The 24,512-nt window shown below is 34.2% G+C and overlaps 1 protein-coding gene across 1 annotated transcript in view; it reads right to left on the reverse strand.

The window, feature by feature from the left end:
• ADGB (androglobin) overlaps positions 1-24,512 on the reverse strand; it is a 214,258-nt gene that overhangs the window by 110,406 nt on the left and 79,340 nt on the right. The window contains exons 11-15 of the mRNA XM_069069729.1: positions 22,553-22,727; positions 20,147-20,237; positions 8,654-8,789; positions 4,717-4,750; positions 1,074-1,245 (exon numbers count right to left, since the gene is read on the reverse strand). Of these exons, the coding sequence (XP_068925830.1) occupies positions 1,074-1,245; positions 4,717-4,750; positions 8,654-8,789; positions 20,147-20,237; positions 22,553-22,727 (608 nt within the window). The remainder of the gene's footprint in view (positions 1-1,073; positions 1,246-4,716; positions 4,751-8,653; positions 8,790-20,146; positions 20,238-22,552; positions 22,728-24,512) is intronic.

Here is a 24,512-nt window from a genome sequence, read left to right on the forward strand (position 1 = left end):
GTAGATACTTCTTATCATTTTAAGGGGAAAAAATCATTTATACATAACGCTTTCAAATATTTTAATAGGAATGAGTGTTGTATTTTCAACAGCTTTTTCTGCATCTTTTGATATACTCATATGATTTTTGTTACTTTTGTTATTTTTGTTACTGATAGTTTTTCTTATGTTAAACCATCCCTACATTCCTGGTATAAATCTCACTTGTTCATAATGTATAATTTTTGTGATACCTTGTTGTAGTCTCCTAGTTAGGTTTTTATTTAGGATTTTTGCACCATATTCATTAGTGATATTGGTCTGTAATTTTCTTTCTCCATTTTTGTTTTTCCTAATATATGTTATCAGCACCATATTTCTCTCATAAAAGGAGTATGGTGGGACTCCTTTGTCCATTATTCCAAAGAGTGTACTTAATATCTGAATTAGTTTATCTTTAAATGTTTGGCAGAATTCACTAAGGTCAATCTTTCAAAATGGGGCACTACCAGTTAAAATGTATTAATAATACTTGAGTACTCCAAATAACCCATGACTTCATCCATCTGGATACTTCACTGATGCAGATGACATTCTCTCCTAACCTTAATCTTCTAATTGGTCTCCTTGCCTCAAGTCTCTCCCCACTCCAATCCATCCTTCACCCTTCAGCCATAGAGATTTTTTTTTAAAGCATAGATCTGACCATATCAATCCTACTCCATAAACTATCTCTATTCAATAAACTCTAATGACTCCCTATTATCTTGCAGGATTAAATACAAATTCTTATTTGGTATTTAATATGTATTTATTATATTATATTATACTATTATATTATGTAATATATTTATTTATATATTATATATATATATAATAATATTATTACATAATATTATACTCTGGTTCCTTCCATTACATTTCCAGCTTCCTTATACTCTGCTCCCTTCCATGTACCCAATCATCTAATTACACAAACCTACTTGATTTCCCACATAGTACACTCCAAAAGAAAGTTAAACTCAAGTTGAAAAATGAATACTTTATAACCCAGCTATATTAAATAGAGGGGTGTGAAACTTTTTAATCCTTACTGGAAGCATTTGCAGAAGTCATCAAAGTCAAACCAGATTTCTTTGCATATAGGAGCATTTTCTGCTAACATTTCTTCTTGGGATTTATCCAAGGTTGAAGTTAACTGGCTATATAAGTCAGTTGCCTCTGACTGACGAACTGTAACATTATACACAGTTTCTGCTGCGTCTTCTATATACAAAGGAAGAACAAACATTAACATATCAAAATTGCCCATGGTCTGAAAGAATGGAAGTCAATGATACGTGAAAAAGGAGAATCTGCAAAGTTCATATTTATGAACATGGGTACTGAAAAAGACATATGAATGGCACAAGTTTTATACTTACAAATAGAGACCAATTGCCTCAGAAAGTCTTACGCTGATGTCAATGTGTTCAGTAATTTTGTAGTCTTTCCATTTTTCTCCCACATAACTTTCTAAAGTAGGGATCCTAATTCATAACCCTGAAACCTGCTTCAGAATCCATGTGTAGAGAAAAGGTATGTCAGAGACAATAGAAAGGAAAGGATTACTAAAGTCTGCTAGGTGCCATGGTGAACAGAGTGCTAGTCTTGGGATCAATAATACCTGAATTCAAATCCTGCCTCAGACACTTTTAACAGTGTGACCCTGGGCAAGTCATTTAACATCAGTGTCCTCAGGCTATATAATCATAAGACAGAGTTGTTTTGAGAATCAACGTGTGAAATATACTAGCTACTATTATGCATTGTGACAAGAATTGTTTCCATGTTTCATTTAATTCTTGGCCCTGGATTTGTAGGAATGAGTTTTCTAAGGAGGCTCAAAAACTTACTAAAGTTAATTTTTACTAAAAAATGTATTTCATATTGTACGTTTACAAGAAAAGGTTGTTTTGGGGGGAGTTGAGGAAGATGAGCTATTGTAATTTACTTCAGGGATTCCCTTTGTGTATAGTTTAGAAGAAATAGATTTTAATGTCCCTTAGCAATCCTAAAATTCTGTGATACAGTGATTCTATAATGTCAAAAATGTAGAGGGTCCCAAAGCACATTTGATTACAACTTTGTACTAAAGGAGTATCCAAAGAGGAAAAAGAATAGGCTGGCATGGGATGATAAGTATAGCAGAGGTTACACTCCATGGAGCATGTATGGAATAGGTCTATACAGGCTCCTTAAAACAGCTTATGCCCTTGGGTCCCCCAAAGTTTACAGGGAAGCCCTAATGCATGCTTTCTAAAATGAGCACTTCTACAAGGTGCATTCCCTTGCATACTCCATAGAGCATAACCTGTACTACACAATTAATAACAACAATAACAACAACATTGCAAGAGTTTTAGCTTGAGTTCAATCTTACTTTTTCTGTTTATCTTAAAAACACTAGAAAAACCTTATTTCTAGTTCTAATTTTGGTGATATTTTTGGTGAAGTCAAAATGAACAGAGTCAAGACCCCTAGTTCAGAGGTGATTCATCCAGAGACTTGACTATTGGAGACATAGACCAAAACCCAAAAGCAAAACAAAAAGTGGTTGGCAAAGGCCCTGAAGTAAATAAAATATATGCCAAAAAGTCATTCAGGTTTATTTACTATGATCTTTGACATAATTCTAACCTGTTTGATTTATTTCCCAGGTCAAAAAAAGGTAGTCATGTTAGAAGTAGTTACCTGGAGAGAGGAGAGAAAGGAAGACAAAAACTGACAAAAAAAAACAACTGTCCTAAGAATTCAAAAAGAACAGGAACTTGAAACAATTTATTGCTAGGAATAAATAAAATTTTTCTTCAAATATATCTGTGGTACAAAGTATTTCCAAATTTTTTAAAGTTACAGTAGCCCATTTAATCTTAACCCATCAACTACAGAAATAGTTTACTGGTAAAAGTAGGAAAAAAAAGGGAATGAGGTTAACTGGTTATAGCATCACCGAATTTAGATTAAGGCGATGTTGGATATTATTTAGAATTATTTGGAATAAATATTGGTTATTACCTATTTTACAAATAAGAGGAGGAAGATGGGGCAGTGAAGACAATTTGAAAGATGACAAATATGGAAAACAAATATCCTCTGAGGGTATTGATGCATTATAGCAGCACAGAACAATAACTGATATTCATAATCATGCTGCTCAATAATAAAAAAAAAGTTAAAGTGATTCAGGCAGTTTGAGAAGGCAGAGTCATGCTTAACAGATTTAGGGGAAATTTGCACAAAGTAATTAAATAAAACTATTTGAAACACTTAGAGGAATAAATTTCTGGTATCTGGAAAACTCACTTGTGTGGAATCTTGAAAAACTAATGAAATGTTTTCTCTGATACTATTAACAAAGAGAGTAACAAACAATAATAATACCTCATCATCTTAAGAAACTTTACAAAATGCTTTCCTCACAACAACCCTCAAGCTAGGTGGTATAAGTAAATTTTCTCCATGTGACAGCTAAAGAAACTGAGACTCAGAGACTTTAAGTGATTTGTCAATGTCACATGGGTATTCTAGTTATTTCTGCTTCATCTTTACCATATCCCCAGCATGTACCATCATATATGGTACAAATGATTGTTGAACTATTGATGATTGATTCTTCAGCAATGCCAAATTATCTATTTATTTTTACAAAGAAGATTTCATTCATCATTGACACATTGGACAAATCACAGATTTTTTTAAAATCTTGCTATCCCTGCAAAAATCCAACTTTGCTATATTTCTCTGAAACTTCTTTGTTGGAGCCCAAAAATTTTACCTTTACTATAAAGGATTATTGTTCTCTTTCCCTCCTCAACTCAGTTCCATTCCCCTTTTTTGTGTGGTTCTCTACATTGAACTTGAGCCCTCACAGTACACTTGGAAAAAAAAAAAAAGAACTGCTCTGTGACTGACTAAATGTCTCATTATTTAACAATTTTCAGAGGATTCCAGGCACCAATATTTCTCTAAAGGAAGGCAATTGTCCTGGAGTGTTAAGTTAAAATTTGCCCTGTCCCACATGGAGCTAACTTAGAAGGCAACAGAGGGGTACAGAAGAGGATATAACCATCAGACTATAAAATAAATTCCATAAATTTCCATAAAATAATTTCAAAGAAGCTGTAATGGCCCTTGTTTTCTGTAAAAGTATTCTCTCCCTGACATTCCTCACTAACCTCCTCAGCTTTGGAAAACTTCTAAAAACACTTTATTTCCTGCCTCCTACCTCAGACCTCTGGATTTCATTCTGCATATCTTTGAGTTTATTCAGTTTGACTTTCAGGTAACAAGTTGTTTTCCCCCGGAGGGTCTTCCCCTCAGGCCCTAATGATCTCTATAATTACCAGCAGGGGCAAAAGTTGAACAGATTTCCCTATCCATAGTAGAGTAAATTCTAGAGGGGGAAGAGAAATTGTCTACCCTGTGAAAAAAATGCCCTCTAATAAAATGGCCTCTGCTTTTTAAATACTTTGTGGAAAGATAACACACTGCACTATTAATGTTTTCTTAGAGCAAAAAAGTTTTATGTCATGAGAGGGGGAAGAAAAGGAATAAAAGTAATTTCTTCACAATAAAGCACCAAGTAAATACCTTTTCACAAGCATTTTAGGAAGCTAATCCCCTCTTTTAAACTCTGTCATTTATAGATTTCATCAATTTTTTTCAATAAAGTTAATGAATAAGCTATTCATTTACCTTTAGGAGCTCCATTGGTAACACCAAGATTCATCTGTTGGTTAGGAAAATATACACCAAGTAAACCAAACTTGTAAATATCATTTGTTGTGCCCAAAATACAAAAGGTTTCCAAATAGTGATAACAGCATTCTTACTAAGGAACTAAAAGCAAAAGAAGCAGATTTCAACAAGTACTATTAACACAGAAGGAAACAATAACAGCTCACCTTTTCATGGAATTTTAAAAGGTACTTTCCTCACAAAAACTCTCTGAAGTAGGTAGTGGAGATGTCACTAATCCCATATTACAACTGAGAAAACTGAGGTTTATAATAATTTGCTGAGGACATCAACCAAAGCAGCAAAGGGCTTGATCTGGGGTTTTCTGATTACAAAACCAGGCTTTGTCTGGCCCTTATATTGTTTTTTAAATGAATTTAATCAAATTCCTCAACCCCATAATAATAAACATTTTAAAATAAAAAGCAACTAGATATATTTAGTGTTTGGCAGAGAGGGTAAAATTCCCAACATACCAAAAAATATAAAGTAGCACTTTTTTATGGTAGCAAAAAAATCCTAGAAACAAAGCCCATTGGTTTGGAAATGATTGAAAAAATTGGGGTATATGAATGTAATAGAATGTTATTGTGCCATAAGAATGAAGAATATAAGAAATTCAGGGAAAAAATGGAACTACTTATATAAGCTGATGCAAAGAAAGCTGAAAAAAAGTTAAAAACCAAAACACAATTACCAAAACAACTAAAGAAAGATAACACTAAAAGACATCAAAATGCAATTTAATATAATGCCCAATTTTAACTCTAAAGAATTTCTTTTGAAAAAATTTTCTTCTTCTTTGCCTTCTCCATAAAGAGGTGGTAGACTATGGGTACAGAATATAAATTTAACCAATGACTATGGTCTATTAGCAATTGGTTAAAGTTTGGATTTCTCAACTATATTTTCCTGCTACAAGAGAGCACTCTATTTAGTGGAAGATAAGATTGAGAAATGACAGCAAAGGCAGCTGGGTGCCTCAGTGAACAGACAGAGTGATGAACTTGGAGTTAGAAAGCCCAGAATTCAATTTCAGCTTCTGGCACTTATTAACTATGTAACCCTAGGCAAGTCACTTGACTTCTCTTTGCCTCAGTTTCCTCATTTTACAATGGAAGATAATAATAGAACCTGAGTCCCAGGGTTTCTGTATGAATCAAATGAAAAAAAGATTTATAAAGTGCTTTGCAAGTCTTAAGTGCTATATCAATATTAGCTATTATTAAATAAATAATAATAAATATAAATTTAAAAGGAAAACATTTCAATTGCTTGAATTTTAATAATATTTTATGTTAATTTTTATACCAATTTCATTTCCCAATGTATCCTTCCCGCTTCAACTCCTTTGAAAGCTATAATGAAGGAGGGAAAAAAATTTTAATTTCAGTAAAACTAAACAACATAGTCCCAAATTAAATGTAATGTTCCACCCCCACAGTTTCCAACCTGTGCAAAGGAGGGTAGTGCTTCTTCATATCATTTTTAGGGGTCAAGTTGGTCATTATATTTCACAGCATCAAGTTATTATTTTTGTTTATTTTGTATATTTGTGTTGCTATTCTCTCCATTCATATTTTAATAGTAATTATATCTTGCTTTCCTGGTTCTTGAAGTTTAATTATCAAGACTCAAGCCTTACAAACACTAGAGGCATGAACAGATCTAGATTTGAATCTATACTCTGATACTGGCTAACCATGTAATTCTGGGTTTATTACTTAACTTTAATAAGTTTTCTCATTTGTAGATATAGAAATTATATTTATAGACTAGTTTCTAAAGGTTGTGTAATTAATTTCTAAATCTTAAAAGATTATATAAATGTGAGTTATTAGGTCCTTTAACATAATTTTTGTTATATAAAATAATTTACTATTGAAGCTATTTCTATTTTCAAATACTCTATGATCAAAATAGAGCACAGGGCTATCTGAAGAAATACCAGCTACAAAGTCAGACATAGGACTGTATCACTTTTCTGTAACTCGGTTTCTTCATTTATAAAAAGAGAACTGGACCACATAGTCCCTTTGAAAGCTAAATTTTATGTCTAAACTGCTAAAGGCTCAGTAAATTGTCTCCATTTTATGTTTTAAAGTTGATTTAATTTCATTTATAGACATTTTTTGAACATATTTTAAGTTCATTCCTTGAAGCAGTCATCTCCAAGGTAGTCTCATCACGTAAGTTTTACTGACTAGCTCAGAACATCATGAACCCCTAGTCATGCAAACTGGAAGAAATTTATAAGAAACCCATGAGCTTACACAATTTCTTCTAGACAAGAATAGTAAAGTAATGCCCATAGAGAAGATTTTTCTTGGAAGATTTCAAAAAAATGACAAGTTTCTATGTCTGTAAAATGAGGAGACCTGGACTAGATAACCTGGTTATCTGGTCAGTTCAGCTCTATACTTTGCTTTACAGTAATGGCAGGACTTAATTAATCTTAATACTATTATTATTTATTTAAAAATAATTTATTATAAAGTTTATATATATTAAGCAAAGATCATTCATTATCTCAACAAATATGACCAAACAAAATGAAATTCCAAATAAAACAGTCATTGTCAGGTCCAAGGTAAGCTTAATACAGGAATCTTGTTCTTGTGCTTTCACTTTCTGACTTCAAAAGGTTATGCATACATGTTAAATAGATTTCAAATATGGAGTATTGAATAGCATATTGCAGTTAGGAATACCTGAGCTCAAATTTCACCTCAGATACTAGCTATGTGACCTTAGGCAAATCACTTAACTTTGTGCATTATTTTCCACAAGTATAAATGAAGAAGTTGCATTTCATGGCCTCTAAAGTCCTTTCCAATTCTAAATCTATGTTAAAAAAAATTGTGGCTGTGATTTCCTTGTACCAGAGCTTCAGAACTTCTTTTTGTTGTTAAATATAATTTATTAGTTACTAATTGATAACCTTCAGAATGTTTTGTTAAAAGACGCAGGTATATGATTCTCTTTCCCTTGGCAATATCAATTCACAAGCATTGATTAAGTATTTATTATTGGCTAAGCACTCATATTCTAATGGGAGAGATAACATGTAACATGCATCTCATCCATTAACCATCATCTCTACTCCATTAATTACTAAACCTATTTTTGTAACTGACTTCCAAATCTGTATTTCCAATCATCCAACAGGCAAAAGCCACCAAACTTAGACATTTGTCCCCCCCCAACCCAATCAAATCTTTTAAACTGCTGTTTTCTTCATGCCCATGAGTCACCTGCACTTGAAACTTTGGTATTAAGTAAGAATACAAAAAAATATGGAAAGATGGAAGAAATGATGCAGAGAGAAGAAAGAATGAATATAACTATGTACAAATAACAAAAAGTCTACAAACAGAAGAGTACACAAATTAATTTTCATTAATTTCATAAAAATGTAATGCATAAAGATTTTGTAGTTTTATTTGGAATTTCATTTTGTTTGGTCATATTTGTTGAGATAACAAATAATCTTTGCTTAATATGTATAAACTTTATAATAAATTATTTTTAAATAAAAAATAAATAAAATTGGTTTAAATGAAACTTTGACACTTCAACTTAAGAATGAAAAGGCACAAAGCTATCTGGATTATAACATTTTACTTGATGAAAGTATGTTATTTCCCAAAATGTTCTTTATTACTAACTTGATAAATAGATATGTTTTTATAAATCAACAATGTTATGCCTTTTATTTAATCAGATTTGCAAATTAGAAATGATATTCACAGAATGTAGGATATACAGATAAATTGAAATGCAAACTAGCAAAACAAATCGGAAATGTAGCACCCCAAAAGGTTTAAATAAAACCCCTAACCTAAAAGAATATCCCTTCCCTTTATAAAATAACCCTTTGTAGCTAAATAATTACCTGAGAAACATTTTGCAAAGTCAAATTTCCTGTAGTTTGGCTTATATCTTGGCTACTCTGACTTTCATCAGCTTCAGTAAGAGAAGGTAAACCAATAAAAGGAGCCCCCTTCTTAACCACAGATTGTACATAATGCCTAGTGAACAAAAATGAAACACAATGATTCATATGAAATATAGCCATTAAGAATGACTCAGTAGAAAAAAAGCTGTGGTTATATATAAATATGCAATAACTGTACATTGTATAGTTTCCAGTATTAAAAGATTTTTGGTTAATATATCTATAGTTCATTCAAATTATAGATAATCTTAGTTGCCTAGTAATTTCTAGGCAACCATTTATTTTACATGCTTTTACATCAGTATTGGGTAATACCTTTTGAAACACAACAGCCAAAATATAGTTTAAAAAACCTCTTTATCACTGTTTCCCATAACAGTAAGTACAAAGAAGGTAATTATAACTCTATGAAAAAGAAATATTTATACATATCCTATTTATACAATATCCTACAGTATAAATATTTTAGGAAACTTGAAACATACAAAATTTATAAAAATTTAATTTCACGGATCTGGGTCTCCCCAGTTTATGGTTCCCTTACAGTAGGAGGGGGGGAAAAAAGTAAATTTCTTTTACTTTGCAGCAGTTAATAGTCTTTGAACTTCTAAAAACTGCCACTAGAGGGAAACATACACATACTTTTGTGGGCGTCATTCTCCAAAGTAAGCTGGCTAGTGTGTCACAATCAGGTAATTATAGTCTTGGGCACTGTTGAATGCCATCCCCATAAGGTAAGGAATTCCCAGTACAGACAATTTTTCATTAATTGTGTCATTTTAGCAGGGACTGTCCTTGATGACCAATGCTAAATTGTTTAAATGCAGAACAATTATTACTATTATTTTTAAGGAGAGAGAGGTGGTTGTGCTATAGTAGACAGAGGGCTGACCTCCTAGTCAGAAAGATCTATACTCAAATCCAACCATCTACCTATATGTATCCTCATTTATCCCCAAACTTAAAAATATCTTTGCTTGACCTTTCTGTCTCTCAAGCAATCAAGCAATAAGCATTTATTACGTGCCACGCACTGTGATAGGTACTGGAGACAAAAAGATAAAAATGGAACATTTCCTGCCTTTAAGCTACCATATTCTAAGTTAATATGCGTATGAATGCATATATATACATATATATGTAGTATATATGTGTATGTATATATATGTATTAATACTTTACATACAAAATATAAAGAATAAAAATCAAACTGGAGAGGAAGACATATTTAGTCACTTCCACTGGTTAATAATGTGTTCTTTCCTAAGCCCCATGAAATTGTGCTTCTACCCTCATTACTTTCTTACTTTTTCCTTAAGCCTTTGACAATACCCTTTGCTACTTCCATTTATCTGAGTACTTTACCTCATACTTCACCCCCCCCCAAAAAAAAGGAAGCCATTCACTGAGAGCTTTGGTGTTTTCTTTCCCTCTTTCCTAACTTATATACTTCAAACATCTTCCTCCACCATTTCCTTCACTTGCCTCTAATGAAAAAGTGGTCCATGCACTTTTGACTCCATATTGTCTTGACTTCTTTAGATTTCTCCCACTATCATCCTCTCTCTATCTAATCTTCAGTCTCTCCCTATCCACTGGTTCCTTCACTTATACCTATTAATATGCCTATGTCTCCTTTATCCTTTATAAAAAAAACCTTCTCCCAGAGCCAAAATGGCAGACTAAAAGCAGGAACTTGCTTGAGCTCCCACTCCAAATACCTCCAATACTTGTAAAAAATGACTCTATACAAATTTTAGAACTACATAACCCATAGAGTGACAGAGAGAAACAAATCTCCCACTGAAGGCAGCCTGGCAGGCCAACAGGAAGGGTCTATCACACCAAGCTGGGAAACAGAGTGCAGTCCTCTGTGAGCTGTGCTGGCCCAGACCAGCAGTGGCCCAGACCCGCTGCACAGACCCACCAGAGAAGACTTCAGGTGAGTGAATCACTAGCAGCTGTGGCAGTTTCCAGACTTCTCAATCCATAAATGCCAAAGAGAAAGTAAAAGGTCAGTGGGAGAACTCTGTTGGAACTGGTGAGAGAAGAGCACAGTCCAGCCCCTGACTCCAGGGCAGCAGAGATGGTGGTGGCCTACCACGGAGGCTGCCTCCTGAGATCCAGTCTTACAGATTGTAGGGGGACCAAGTGCCTATTCAGAGGTTAATTGCTCTTGCTTTGATCTGCTTGGATCTGTGTCACAGTCTTGGGTGGCAGTCCTAGGGTAAGGAGCACTACCATGGCAGAGCTTGTGGTGGCTATAGAGAGGGCATTCTCCTCATACTTCTGACAGCAGCTCTGACAACAGCTGCACAAAACCCCAGAAAATTGGGACATATCACTCTGCACTCTAGAAGCAGAGTTCTACCATGGCAAAGAACTCAAAAGTCAAGTAATTGGCTGCCAAGATGAGCAAACAGGAAGCACAATCAGACTATAGAATCTTTTAGGGGAAACAAGGAGGATCAAAACATAGAACCAGAAGAAGACAACAAAGTCAAAACTCCTGAATCAAAAGCCTCCAAGAAAAATATAAACTGATTATAAGACATGAAAGGGCTCAAGAAGCATTTTGAAAATCAAGTGAGAGAAGTGGAGGAAAAATTGAGAAGAGAAATGAGAATGATGCAAGAAAATCATGAAAAGTGAGTCAACAGCCTACTAAACGAGACCCAAAAATATACTGAAGAAAATAACACCTTAAAAAATAGACTAACTCAAATGGCCAAAGAGGCCCAAAAAGCCAATGAGGAGAAGAATGCCTTAAAAAGCTGAATTTGCCAAATGGAAAAGGAATTTCAAAAACTCACTGAAGAAAAAATTCCTTCAAAATTAGATTGAACAATTGGAAGCTAATGACTTTATGAGAAATCAAGATATCTCATTGGAAAAACCACTGACCTGGACAATAGATCCAGGAGAGATAATTTAAAAATTATTTGACTCCCTGAAAGCCATGATCAAAAAAAGAGCCTAGACACCATCTTTTAAGAAAATATCAAGGAAAATTGCCCTGATATTCTAAACCCAGAGGGCAAAATAGAAACTGAAAGAATTAACTAATCACCTCTTGGAAAAGATTCCAAAAAGAAAACTCCTAGGAACATTATAGCCAAATTCCAGAGTTCCCAGGTCAAGGAGAAAATATTGCAAGCAGTCAGGAAGCAACATTTTGATTACTGTGGAAACACAATCAGGATAATACAATATCTAGCAGCTTTTACATTAAGAGATCAAAGGGCTTGGAATATGATATTTTGGAGGTCAAAGGAGCTAGGATTAAAACCAAGAATCACCTACCCAGCAAAACTGAGTATAATACTGTAATGGTAATGGAATTTAAATATCCCCTTGTACTGGCTTGATTTTGGGTTAAGTGTTAAAAACCAGAATTTGTGAATCCCACTTGTGGGATGGACCTGCTGATGTGAAGAGAGGGGCTAAACTGGAAGGAGTTGGTGCTGTGGATAGAGAGAGACCCAGGCAGAGAAAGGCTAGAAGAACTTTTGGGGGCAGCATAGTGGAGGCAGAGAAAGAAAGAGAGAATTGCCAGGGGCTAGAGTTGTTGAGAGAGAGAGAGAGAACTGCCAGCCAAAGCCACCTGGATTGCTGAGGGCCATTTGGAGCTGCCCAAGACTTTTGATAACTGCCATCTGAAGCTGCCTAGAACTGAGGAAGCATGATTGTAGTGCCAGTATTTTGTCTGTCTGTTTTTATGTTACTTTGTCAGAGTCATTTGTTGGTAGAGGCCTCAAACCTTGTTGGGCCTAGACTGATTTCACAGGCAGAAGGTAAACTGAAGAGGATGCTGGCAATGTGCATAAATGTTGTGGTGTCTTTGTTAAGCTTTGTCTTCCCAGGAACAGAAACTGCTGAGAACTTGCCTTGGGTCAAGATAAAGAAAAGATCTCTCCTTGAGTACTGAATGCTGTGATGATATTGTAGGCTAGTTGTGACCTAGGGGTGAATGGCCTTTGTGCAAATGTGCAAAGTACAAATGAATGTACTTTGTTTATGATTGGAAACTAATGTTCAATTGAGACTACCTAGGGATGGAGTACTTTGACTTTTGTACTTTGTCACTGAACTGAAACCTTAAGACTTTATGACTGACCAAATGAAAGTACTACCTAGGGGTGGAGTACTTTGACTTTTGTACTTTGTAACTGAACTGAGAACTTACTAAAAGATTTGAGTTACCCTGTATTTTGATTCTCTCTTTTCTGTGAATATTTTTCCTTATTTTGTTGTTAAATATATGGAGAATTACTATGCCCATAATCAGAAACTGGAAGTTGTTTTTGCTTGACATTACAAATACTTCAGGGGAAAATATGGACATTCAATGGAATAGCAGATTTTCAAGCATTCTTGATGAAAAAACCAGAGCTGAACAGAAAATTTTACTTTCAAATACAAGAAGCAAGAAAAGCATGAAAAGGTAAACAGGAAAGAGAAAACATAAGGAACTTATTAAAGTTAAACTATTTACATTCCTACATGAAAAAATGATATTTGTAACTCATGAGACTTTTCTCAGTATGAGGATAGTTGAAGGGATTATATATGCATATATACCTATATATGTATGTATAGGTGGGTGTATGAGTGTATTTATATGTGTGTACATGTAAATATAGACAAAGGGCACAGAGTGAGTTGAATGTGAAGGGATGATGTTAAAAAATAAAATTAAGAGGTGAGAGAGGAATATATTGGGACAAGGAGAGGGGGATAGAATGGAATGGATTATCTCAAAGGCGACAGGTGAAGGCAGTTATAATGCAGGGGAAGAGCAGGAAGGTGAAAGGGAATGAGTCAACCTTACTCATATTAGATTTGGCTTAAGGAGGGAATAATATACACACTCAATTGACTATCTTACCCTACAAGAAAGTAGGGGGGAAAGGGATAAGACGGGGGATGATAGAAGGGAGGGCAAATTAGGAGAGGGTAGTTAGAATCAAACACTTTTAAAAAGGGATAGGGTCAAAGGAGAAAACAGAATAAATGAGGGGTGGGATAGGATGGGGGGAAATATAGTTAGTCTTTCACAATATCACTACTATGGAAATGCTTTTTGCATTACTACACCTATATTATATCATATTATATCATATCATATTATATTATATTATTATATATAATTGATATTATATATTATTTATTATATAATTATGATTATTATTATATATTATATATAATTATATAATATAATTAAATATTATATAGTATAACCTATATTGAATTGCTTGTCTTCTCGGTGGGGGTGGATGAGGAGGGGAGAAGGGAGAGAATCTGGAACTCAAAGTTTTAAAAACAAATATTAAAAAAATATTTTTTTCATGCAACCGGGAAATAAGATATACAGGCTATGGGGTATAGAAATCCATCTTGCCCTACAAGAAAGTAAGGGGGGAGAGATTTGGGGATTGATATAAGAGAGGGCAGATTGGGGGAAGTGGTATTCAGTATGCTTGCCATCTTGGGGCGAGGGTAGGGGAGAGATGGGAAGAAAATTTATAACTCAAAATCTTTGGGAAATGAATGTTGAAAACTAAAAATAATTTTAAAAAAAATAGATTCCAAATGACAGTTCTATGAATGTAAAAAAGAATAAATAAAATGTGAGTAACTATAATCCTGACATTCTACATGACCATTTGCAGTATTTATTTATGTTTAAAATTTTAAACAGTGTGACAGAGAGACAGTTGTGAGGTCTAATAGCCTTGCTTGCTAAGTACATATTTTAGGCCATACCTGAAATATTTTACTACATTTGAATAGTATATTTAAAACTTAAATTTATTATTTTTCTTTGAAAGTCATTTAAAACTAAAGAACAGATCAAGAATGCATTACATTAATTGGAACACTAATGCATTGCTGGTGGAGTTGTAAACTGATCCATCCATTCTGGAGAGCAATCTGGAATTATGCCCAAAGGTCTATAAATAATTTCATACCCTTTGACCCAGCAATACCACTTCTAGGGTTGTATCCCAAAGAGATCATAGAAGTGGGAGAAAGACCCATATGTACAAAAATATTTATAGCAGCTCTTTTTGTGGTGGCAAAGAATTGGAAATTAAGGGGGTGCCCATCAACTGGGGGATGGCTGAACAAGTTGTGGTATATGAATGCAATGGAATACTATTGCGCTATAACAAGAGCAGATGGACTTCATATTTACCTGGAGAGGTTTATACAAACTGATAGCAAATGAGAAGAGTAGAACCAGGAGAAATTTGTACACAATTACAGACAAAACATACATTTGACAAACAACTTTGATAGACTGGACTTTTTTCAGCAATGCAGAGTTATGTCAACCCCAAAAGACTCATGATGGAGAGAGATGTCTACATCCAGAGAAAGAACTGAGTTTTAATCCAGATTGAGGCAAACTACCTACTCTTTTTCTTTTTCTTGTCTGGTTTTGTTTCCTCTTTCCCATTGTTCATTCCATCTGATACAATCCTTCTTTATAACCTGACTAATGTCTAATGTAAAAGTATTTGCAGATCTTATACTTGATTATATACTATCATGGCAGGGAAGAGAAGGGAGGGAGAGAAAATTTGAAACTCAAGGAATTGTGGAACTGAATCTTGTAAACTAAAAGTAAACAAATTAATAAAGACCAAAAAAACTTTTTAAAAAGAATGCATTATATTGATGGTGTGATTTTAGTTGTCATTTTTCAAACGTTAATTTTTTTAATTCACTTGTGAAATAGGATTTTTCTGAATCTCTGCCAAATATATTTGTTTTTTCAAGTATTTGTATATTTGTTATTTCATGTGAAAGAAATTTTTCAAAATTAAAATTAACAAAAAGCTTTTACTGGTAAGTTATGAGCTGATCTGACCTTACCATTTATTGAACATGAATATATGAATATCAATTTTGATAAACTCACTGACAAAATTGCAGAAGTTAGGTCGAAAAATACAAACTATGTTATTATTCATTATTGCAATAGATAAATATGTAGATATGTATTTTTCTTTTTTTTTTTCAAAAAGATCTACATTAGTGTAACATTAAAGTATTAATCCATTACTTTTTTTCCTCTTTTATATGACAATATTTATTTTCTTCAAAATTTTATTTTTACTGGCATGATTTTATATATACACATATATGTATATTTCAATAAAAGAATATTTTCACTGTGAAAAAAAACCTTCTCTTGATCACACCACCAATAGCTATTATCTCTCACTTAAACTTCTTGAAAAAAATCATCTGTATAAGGTGTCACCAAATCCTCTCTTTTTATTCTCTCCTAAACCCTGTCCAGTATCAGTTCTGTCATCATTCAAATGAAATTTCTTTCCAAAGTAACTAATGGTCTCTTAACTATTTACATAGCCTAATGACTTTTTATTAGTCCTCATCTTTCTTGAATCCTATGTAGCATTGTTGATCACCTTCTTCTCCTGAATATTCTCTCTTTTCTAGGTTTTCATAGTGTGTGGGATGTCTTACAGTGAAGTTTCCCCATTCTGAATATCATATATCCATTCTTATTACTTCCTTGTATTTTGTAACTAAGTTCAGTATTGTTTCCCCATATATATTTAAGTCATTGTGTATTTCAAGGTAATGTAAGAGCTATAGAGTATTAATACAATTGATTGGATTAACTATTGAGACCAAATTAGAGGTGTTTCTAGTTTAGGGAGTTTGGGGAAAGGAATGGTAGTGTGAGAGGTAACAAAGGGTTAAGTTTCTACAGAACTACAAGAATTGCTGAACAAGACTACTGATAGAAAGTAACAGACAGGAGCTTTGGGGGAGTTGAGGCAGTAGCCTTGGGAAGAAGTTGAGTTCCTATTCCTTGGGGGAGTTGAGGCAGTAGCCTTGGGAGGAATCTGAGTTCCCAGAGAACTCTTAGATGAAACAATGTAGAACAGAAGGAACTGGCAGAAGCAGGTGGATTTGACCAATCAGTTAACAGACAGTAGCTTGGGGCACCCAGGCCCAGATAAGGATGTATCTAGGTTAGATTGAAGGGGGTTCAGTATTCTGAGGTTGTTACTGTGCTTGCGTAGTGGACCTCTTGTATTATGTATGTCATCTAACAAGATTAGAGCCTCATTAGTAATAATTAGGTTAATGTTTGGGAGGGGCATGTAACCCTTGCTTATTTAACCCAGCTTTAGCTTCTGTACCTCGGCCTCCTCTCTCAGTGCTGTCCCAGAGACTGGACCAGCCGCTTCTGACAAGATTCTAATAAAACTTTCTACCTTCACTTTGAGAGGAATCCGAATAGTCAGTTTGGGTTAGGGTCTTCGTATCCCACACAATAGTGCTACATATCCTTGGTCCACTTCTTTTACTGTATGGATATTCACTGACTTCACACACAAATACTAACTGAGGTTATCCGAAAAGTTTCTGTCCTGGGCCCCCTTCTTTTTTTCTCTCCTATCTCTTTTCTCTTGATACTCTCACAGTTTGTTATCCCATCAGCTCCCATGTTTTAATTTTGATTTCTATGAAAATGATTACCAAATATCTTCTCACAATATTCAGCTCAAATCTCATCATCCACAGGAGGCCTTTCCTGGTTTCACCACCCCTACCCCAAGGTTACAGATCTTCCTCCTATAAGATTACTTTCCACCTATTCTGTATGTACCTATTTCTTTATATGCTATCAACCCCATTAGCATATAGCTATATACTTCCTTAGGGTCAGCTAGGTAACAGTGGATAGAGTCCTGGGCCTGAATCCAAGAAGAATCATCTTCCTTAGTTCAAATCTGGCCTCAGACATTTACTAGTTGTATGACCCTGTGCAAATTACTTAACCCTGTTTACTTCAGTTTCCTCATCTATAAAATGAGCTGGAGAAGGAAATAGAAAACTACTCAAGTACTTCTGCCAAGAAAACCCAAATGAGTTACAAAAGAGTCAGACACAACTGAAAAATGGCTGAATATGTACTTCCTCTAGGGCAGGAAGTGTTTTTGCCTTTCTTCTTACCACCAGAATAGTGCCTAACACATAGTGTTTTAATAAATTATTGTTGTTGACTTATTTGCAGCTGATTGGAAGATGGTTTGAAGTGAGTAAAGCATTGAGTTAGAAAGACTAACCAGAAGTCCCTTACAATAGTATAGCGTAAAGTGATAAAAGACTTCAGAAGGGTGGTGTCTATGTAAGTAGAAAGATGTGGAAATATATGAGGGAGGAAAATGTGGAGGTAGAAACAAGACTTGACACCAGAATGCATATGTAAATGAATGAGTGAGAGGAGCCAGGGAGATGATGGACTCAGAGTTGGGGAAAATATGGAAACATGGCCCCTTCCTGACTAACCATAGAGCCAACTATACAATACATTTTGACTCTTGATTTTATTTGAATTTTTATTATGTTTACTTTTGATATATTTTAAATTGCTCCTAAATTGCTTCAAGTAATGTTAGTTCACTTTCTTCACATCACTGCTCTCTTCCCAAAAAAAGATTAGGAGCTCCTTAAGGACAGGAACCATGTTATATAATGCTTTGTAATCAACATAGTATCTAGCAAAGTACTGATCAGGCACATAATAAATGGTGAAGAATACTTAAGGATTTTAATAGAATTAGCAGCAATAAGTTATAAGCTCCTCAAAGCAAGGACCATTTCTTTTTAATAAACCCTAAACTCAAAACTCAAAACAAGGCAATGCACATGACCATTAATCATTATATTCCTTTCCTCTTAAAAGATTGGGATCTTTCTGTATTGTAAAGGAGCAGTCATCAAAACTACTTGGTACTGGCTGAGGAATAGAGGAGTCGATCAGTGGAACAGATTTAGGTACAGAAGACACAGCAATCAATGACTATAGTAATCTACTGTTTGATAAATCCAAAGACTTTTTGTTATAAGAACTCACTATTTGACAAAAACTGTTAGGAAAACTGGAATACAGTATGGCAGAAACTGGGCATAGAACAATATCTTACACAGTATACCAAAATCAAGTCGAAACAGGTGCACAATCTAAATATAAAGGCTGATACTGTAAGCAATCTGAGAAAGTAAGGAAGTTCACATGTCAGATTTATGGAAAAGGGAAGATTTTATGACCAAACAAGAGTTAGAGAGCATTGTGAATTGCAAAATGGATAATTTTGATTATATTAAATTTAAAAGTTCTGTACAAATAAGGCCAATGTAACCAAGATTAAGAGGGAAGTGGAAAATTGGGAAAGAATTTTTACAATCAGTGTCTCTGATAAAAGCCTCAATTCTAAAATATACAAAGAATTGAATATACAAATATATAAAATATACAAAGAATCTATAAGAATACAAGTCATTCCCCAACTGACAAATGGTCAAAGGTTATGAACAAGGAGTTTTCAGAGGAAGAAATTAAAGATATCTATAAGCATATGAAAAAATGCTCTAAATCACTATTAATTAGAGAAATGCAAATCAAAACAACTCAGAGGTATCACATCTCAATGCTCAGATTGGCTAAGATGACAAAACAGGAAAATGATAAATGCTTCAGAGGATGTGGAAAAACTGGAACACTAATGCAATGTTGGTGGAGTTGTGAAGTAATTAAACCATTCTGGAGAGCCATCTGGAATTATGCCCAAAGGGCTATAAATAAGTGCATACCTTTTGACCCAGCAATACCACTTCTAGGGTTGTATCCCAAAGAGATCATAAGAAGTGGGAAAAGGACCCATATATACAAAAATATTTACAGCAACTCTTTTTGTGGTGACAAAGAATTGGAAATCAAAGGGATGCCCATCAATTGGGGAATGGCTAAACAAGTTCTGGCATATGAATGTAATGGAATACTATTGTGCTATAAGAAATGAGGAGCAGACTGACTTCATAATAACCTGGAGAGACTTGTATAAACTGATGCCGAGTGAGAAGAGTAGAACCAGGAGAAGTTTGTACACAATTACAGATATAACATATGTGTGATGACTACCTTTGCTAGATTGGGCTCCTCTCGACAATTCAAGGTTATAAGACAATCCAGAAGACTCACGATGGAAAGAAATATCCGCATCCAGAGAAAGAACTAGAGTCTGAATGCAGACTGAAGCAAACTACTTGCTCTCTCTCTCTTTTTTTTTATTTTGTTTTGTTTCCTCTTTCTCACTGTTCACTCCATTGGTTGTAATCCTTCTTTACACCCTGACTAATGTTTAATGTGAAGGTATTTGTAGATCCTATACTGGATTGCATGCCACCATGGGCATGGTGGGTGGGAGAAAATTTGAAACTCAAGGGATTGTAGAACTGAATGTTGTAAACTAAAATTAAATAAATAAATTTTTTAAAAGAAGAAAAAAGGAAAAAAAAGATTGGGATTTTCTTCTGAAATGGGGCACAAAATAATGTTGCTAAATGTCCAATTTTTAGGATATATTATGATATACTTACGTTTCTGTTGGAATTGGAATTGGATGTATTCTGTGGTTCAAAAATGTGCTACAAATCTCAAGAAACTGTTCAGGTTTCTTTATTACTGGGTCTGAAAAGAGTGATTAATTGATTAGTTCAACAGATATTTATCAATTGCCTATTAAATACCAGGTAGAAAACAAGATGTATCATATTGGCAAAGGTTTCTAGATGATGAAAGTGAAATGGTCATGGAATAAGATAAATGCATGTTGTAGTTACCTACTTGCTTATAGCTAGGTTCTTATAGTCTTAGTCACAGGATTCTTTTTGTCATTTTAAAAAATGTATTTTTATTCCAAAGGTAGGCAAATAGGGAAGTGAAAGGAGAAAAGCACACAAATTAGGCAAACAGAGGTTAAGTGACTTATCCAGAGTTTTACAGCTAATAAGTGCCTGAGGCTGGATTTTAATTCAGTTACTAGGCAAATTAAATTACTCTTTAATGACTGGTCCTTGAAGCCATATTGGTTATTTGTTATCACTCTTCCCTTTTTATACATATTGCTGGTTTTGCATTTTATAAAATAGCTGATTCTTAAAGGAAGTTAAGGTGTCTAAGAGGCAGAAATAAGGATTAATTACATTTGAGATGGAGGTGGTAGTTCAGGCAAAGGCACAGAGAAAGGAAATAAAATGCCAAGTTCAAAAACAAAATAGGAGATTTTGATTGGAACATAGAGCCATACATATCTAATTATTCAAGGTAATTAAAATACCCCAAATAGAAAATTGTATTTTATTTTCTCCTAGGGACAATGGTGTGTGTGTGAGAGAGAAAGAGGGATGTACTGGGAGAAGGGGGAAGAGAGAGGTAGAATGAGGAAATTTTTCTCATGTAAAATTATTCAAAGCTATTCATAGTCATATGAACAAATGCTCTAAATCACTATTAATTAGAGAAAGGCAAATTAAAACAACTCTGAGGAACCAATTAGCACCTAACAGAAATGACAAATGCTGGCAGGGATCAGGGGTAATAGGTACACTAATAAACTGCCAGTGGAATAGTGAACTAGTCCAACCATTCTAGAGAATAATTTGAAACTAAGCAGAAAGAGCTAGAAAACTATGCATATTCTTTGACCAAGCAATACCACTACCAGGCCTGTATTACAAAGAAATCAAAGAAAAATAAAAAGGACTTATATGAACAGAAATATTTATAGCAGCTCTTTTTGTGGTGGCAAAGAATTGGAAATCAAGCAGATGTTCACTAATTGGGGAACAGCTAAACAAGTTGTGGTAAATGATTGTAATGAAGTATTGTGCTATAAGAAATAACAAGGCAGATAGTTTCAGAAAAAAAAAAACAACAAACATAGCAAGACCTACATGAACTGCTGCACAGTGAAGTGAGAAAAAACAGAAAAATCTTTGTACACACTAACAGCAATGCTGCAGTGATATTTAACTATGAAAGACTTAGCTACTTTGATCAATACAATAATCAAAGATAATTCCATGATGAAAAAATGCTATCCACCTCCAGAGAGAGAACTCATGATCTCTGGGTACAAACTGAAGTATAATGCTTTCTTAATTTTTTTGGCTTTTTTTGCAATAGGACTTGCATGGAAATATGTTTAGCATTTCACATGTATAATTGACATCATATTGTTTGCCTTCTCAATGGGTGGGGTAAAGGGCACAATTTAAAAAGAAAAGGATGTTAAAAATAGTAAAATCTAAAAATATTTCTAAAAAAAATTAAACAACTTAAAACAGGTAGAAGAATATTCAGTGCTCAAAGCTAGACCTTACTAATATAATAGAAATGACAATACTACCAAAGTTAATTAACAAATTTAATTCTGGACCAATCAAACTACCAAATTTCTTCCTTTTTTTGCTTTAAAAAATATAGCTAATATTAAAATAAATTTTTCATCATTTCACATGTATAATTGCTATCATATTGCTAGCCTTCTCAGTGGGTATGGGAAAATGTGGGAGGAAAGGAAAGAATTTGGAATTCAAAATTTAAAAATAGAAGAATGTTAAAAATAAATAATAATTTTTTCTTTGTTTTTTGGTTTTTTGTCTTTTTGGAGGGGGGAAGGCAGGGCATTTGTGGTTAAGTGACTTGCCCAAAGTCACACAGCTAGTAAGTGTATGAAGCCAGATTTAAACTCAGGTCCTCCTGACTCCAAGGCTGGTGCTCTATTCAGTGTACCACCTAGCTGCCCCAATAATAAATTTTTAAAGGTAAAAAAAAAAAGGATATAGAAAATGAAAAAAATAAAAATGTCAGAAGGGAATACCTTGAATTTACTTTGGAATTTGATTTGTTTTACAAATCTACCCATCTAAATCACAGCCTTCACTAAGGAGATTAGTAAATTAGAAATGATCATTTCCTAAAACAACAAATAAGAAACAAACCTTGAGGTTCATCTGTCACAATAGTCTCTTTCTTTTGACGAATAAGTTTCCAAGTAGGTATAGGTGGTGGTTTTGGTGGAGCTCTAAGTGGACAAGACCTAGTTCTGGTCACCAGCACAGGATGGCTACGTATATGGCAAAGTCCATATTCTCTGAGCTTCTCGGCAGATTCTGCCTAAAAGATACAAGAGAGAGATGACAAAGAAATTGAGGACAAAAGTATCCTTTGAATTCTGAGTGAAAAGAAAAATTTTATTTTATCAGATATTGCTTGAAAAGGGTCATACATCAGTTAGGCTTTGAAAATTGCTTTAAAAGATTTTGTTGTAATGGCATGCATTGTAACAAGATTTGAATTTTTTAGATGGTTCAAATATTAAAAACTTCATTTTGTAGATGAGGAAATTGAGGATCAGTGAAGTTAAATAATTTGTTTAAGGTCACTGTGAGGGTAGGGGCCAACTAAGTCAATCAATTACCTCAACCCACTTATAGTAACCAATATTCAAATTCAGGTCCCTGACTCCAAAGAATAATGTATTATAACATTATAAATTAACTATTACTTTTTTGTAGCTAAAAGGTAGGTGGTTGGCAGTGTCCCATTTTAAGATACTCTACATTTAGACAACTAACTGCTAGCAAAGAAGAAACTCATAAATTGCGTCCTATTGTGAATTTCAAATTCCAACAGCAGTCATGATAAATGTTCCTTAATATGATTAGATATCCTAATCCTATTTTTAATCCTACTGAGCCTGACACACTAAGTAACACTGAGTCACATTAGTACTTGAATAGTACCATTTAGTGCTAGTATTTTTCAAACCAGAACCCTAGGATGCCAGAAATAGATATAGTAATATTGTAATACTATATTTGGAGTAAATGTAAAGCTAAAGCCATTAAAGTTCTCAGAGAATTTTTTAAATTAAATTTTATGTATATTTTTAGTTTATATCATTCATTTCCACACGATTTTGAGTTACAAATTTTCTCCCCATTTTTCCCCTACCCACCACCTCAAAACAGCTATCCAACTGTATACGCCCTCCCCTAATCTTCTATCTCCTATAACCTCCCCCCATTGCCCCTCTAACTTTCCAGTAGGGCAAGGTGGATCTCTATACCCCAGTGCCTATATATCTTATTGCCCAGTTGCATGAAAAAAAATAATAATACATTTTTAAATATTTGATTTTAAACCTTTGAAATCCAGATTCTTTCCCTTCCTCCCTCGTCACCCACTCTTACTGGGAAGATAAGCAAATCAATATATCTTATACATGTATAGCTACACAAAACATTTCAATAGGGTATATATTGTGAAAGACTGACCATATTTCCCTCCATCCTATCCTGCCCCCCACTTGTTCTATTCTCTACTTTGACCCTGTCCCTTTTCAAAATTGTGTGCTTCCAACTTCCCTCCCCACCCCAGCCTGCCCTCCCTTCCATCATCCCCCCTCTCATCCCCTTCCCCACTACTCTCTTGTAGGGTAAGATACCCTATTTAGTGTGTATGTCATTCCCTCCCTAAGCCAAATTCAATGAGAGTAAGGTTGACCCATTCCCCTTTGTCTTCCTGTCCTTCCCCTCCATTGTAACAGTTTTCCCTTGGTTCTTCTATATGAGATAATTTACCCCATTCTGTCTCTGCCCATCTCCTCTCATTATATTCCTCTCTCACTTCTCAATTTCATCTTTTAAGTATCATCCCTTCCTATTCAATTGGACCTGTGCCCTCTGTTTATGTATACCTGTACACATATACACACACTCATTTATGTATTCATATGCCCATATGCCCTCCTATATAAACATATATATGTATGTATACATATATATATATATATATATACATTTATATTCCCTTCAACTATTCTCATAGTGAGAAAAGTTTTATCAATTACAATTATCATTTTTCCACATAGGAATGTAGATAGTTCAACTTTGATAA

Source organism: Petaurus breviceps, unplaced genomic scaffold (genome assembly GCF_028583685.1).
Source record: "Petaurus breviceps papuanus isolate PSGF00001 unplaced genomic scaffold, PetGlider_PUasm1.0 90784, whole genome shotgun sequence".
In the NCBI taxonomy this organism is placed as follows: Eukaryota; Metazoa; Chordata; class Mammalia; order Diprotodontia; family Petauridae; genus Petaurus; species Petaurus breviceps.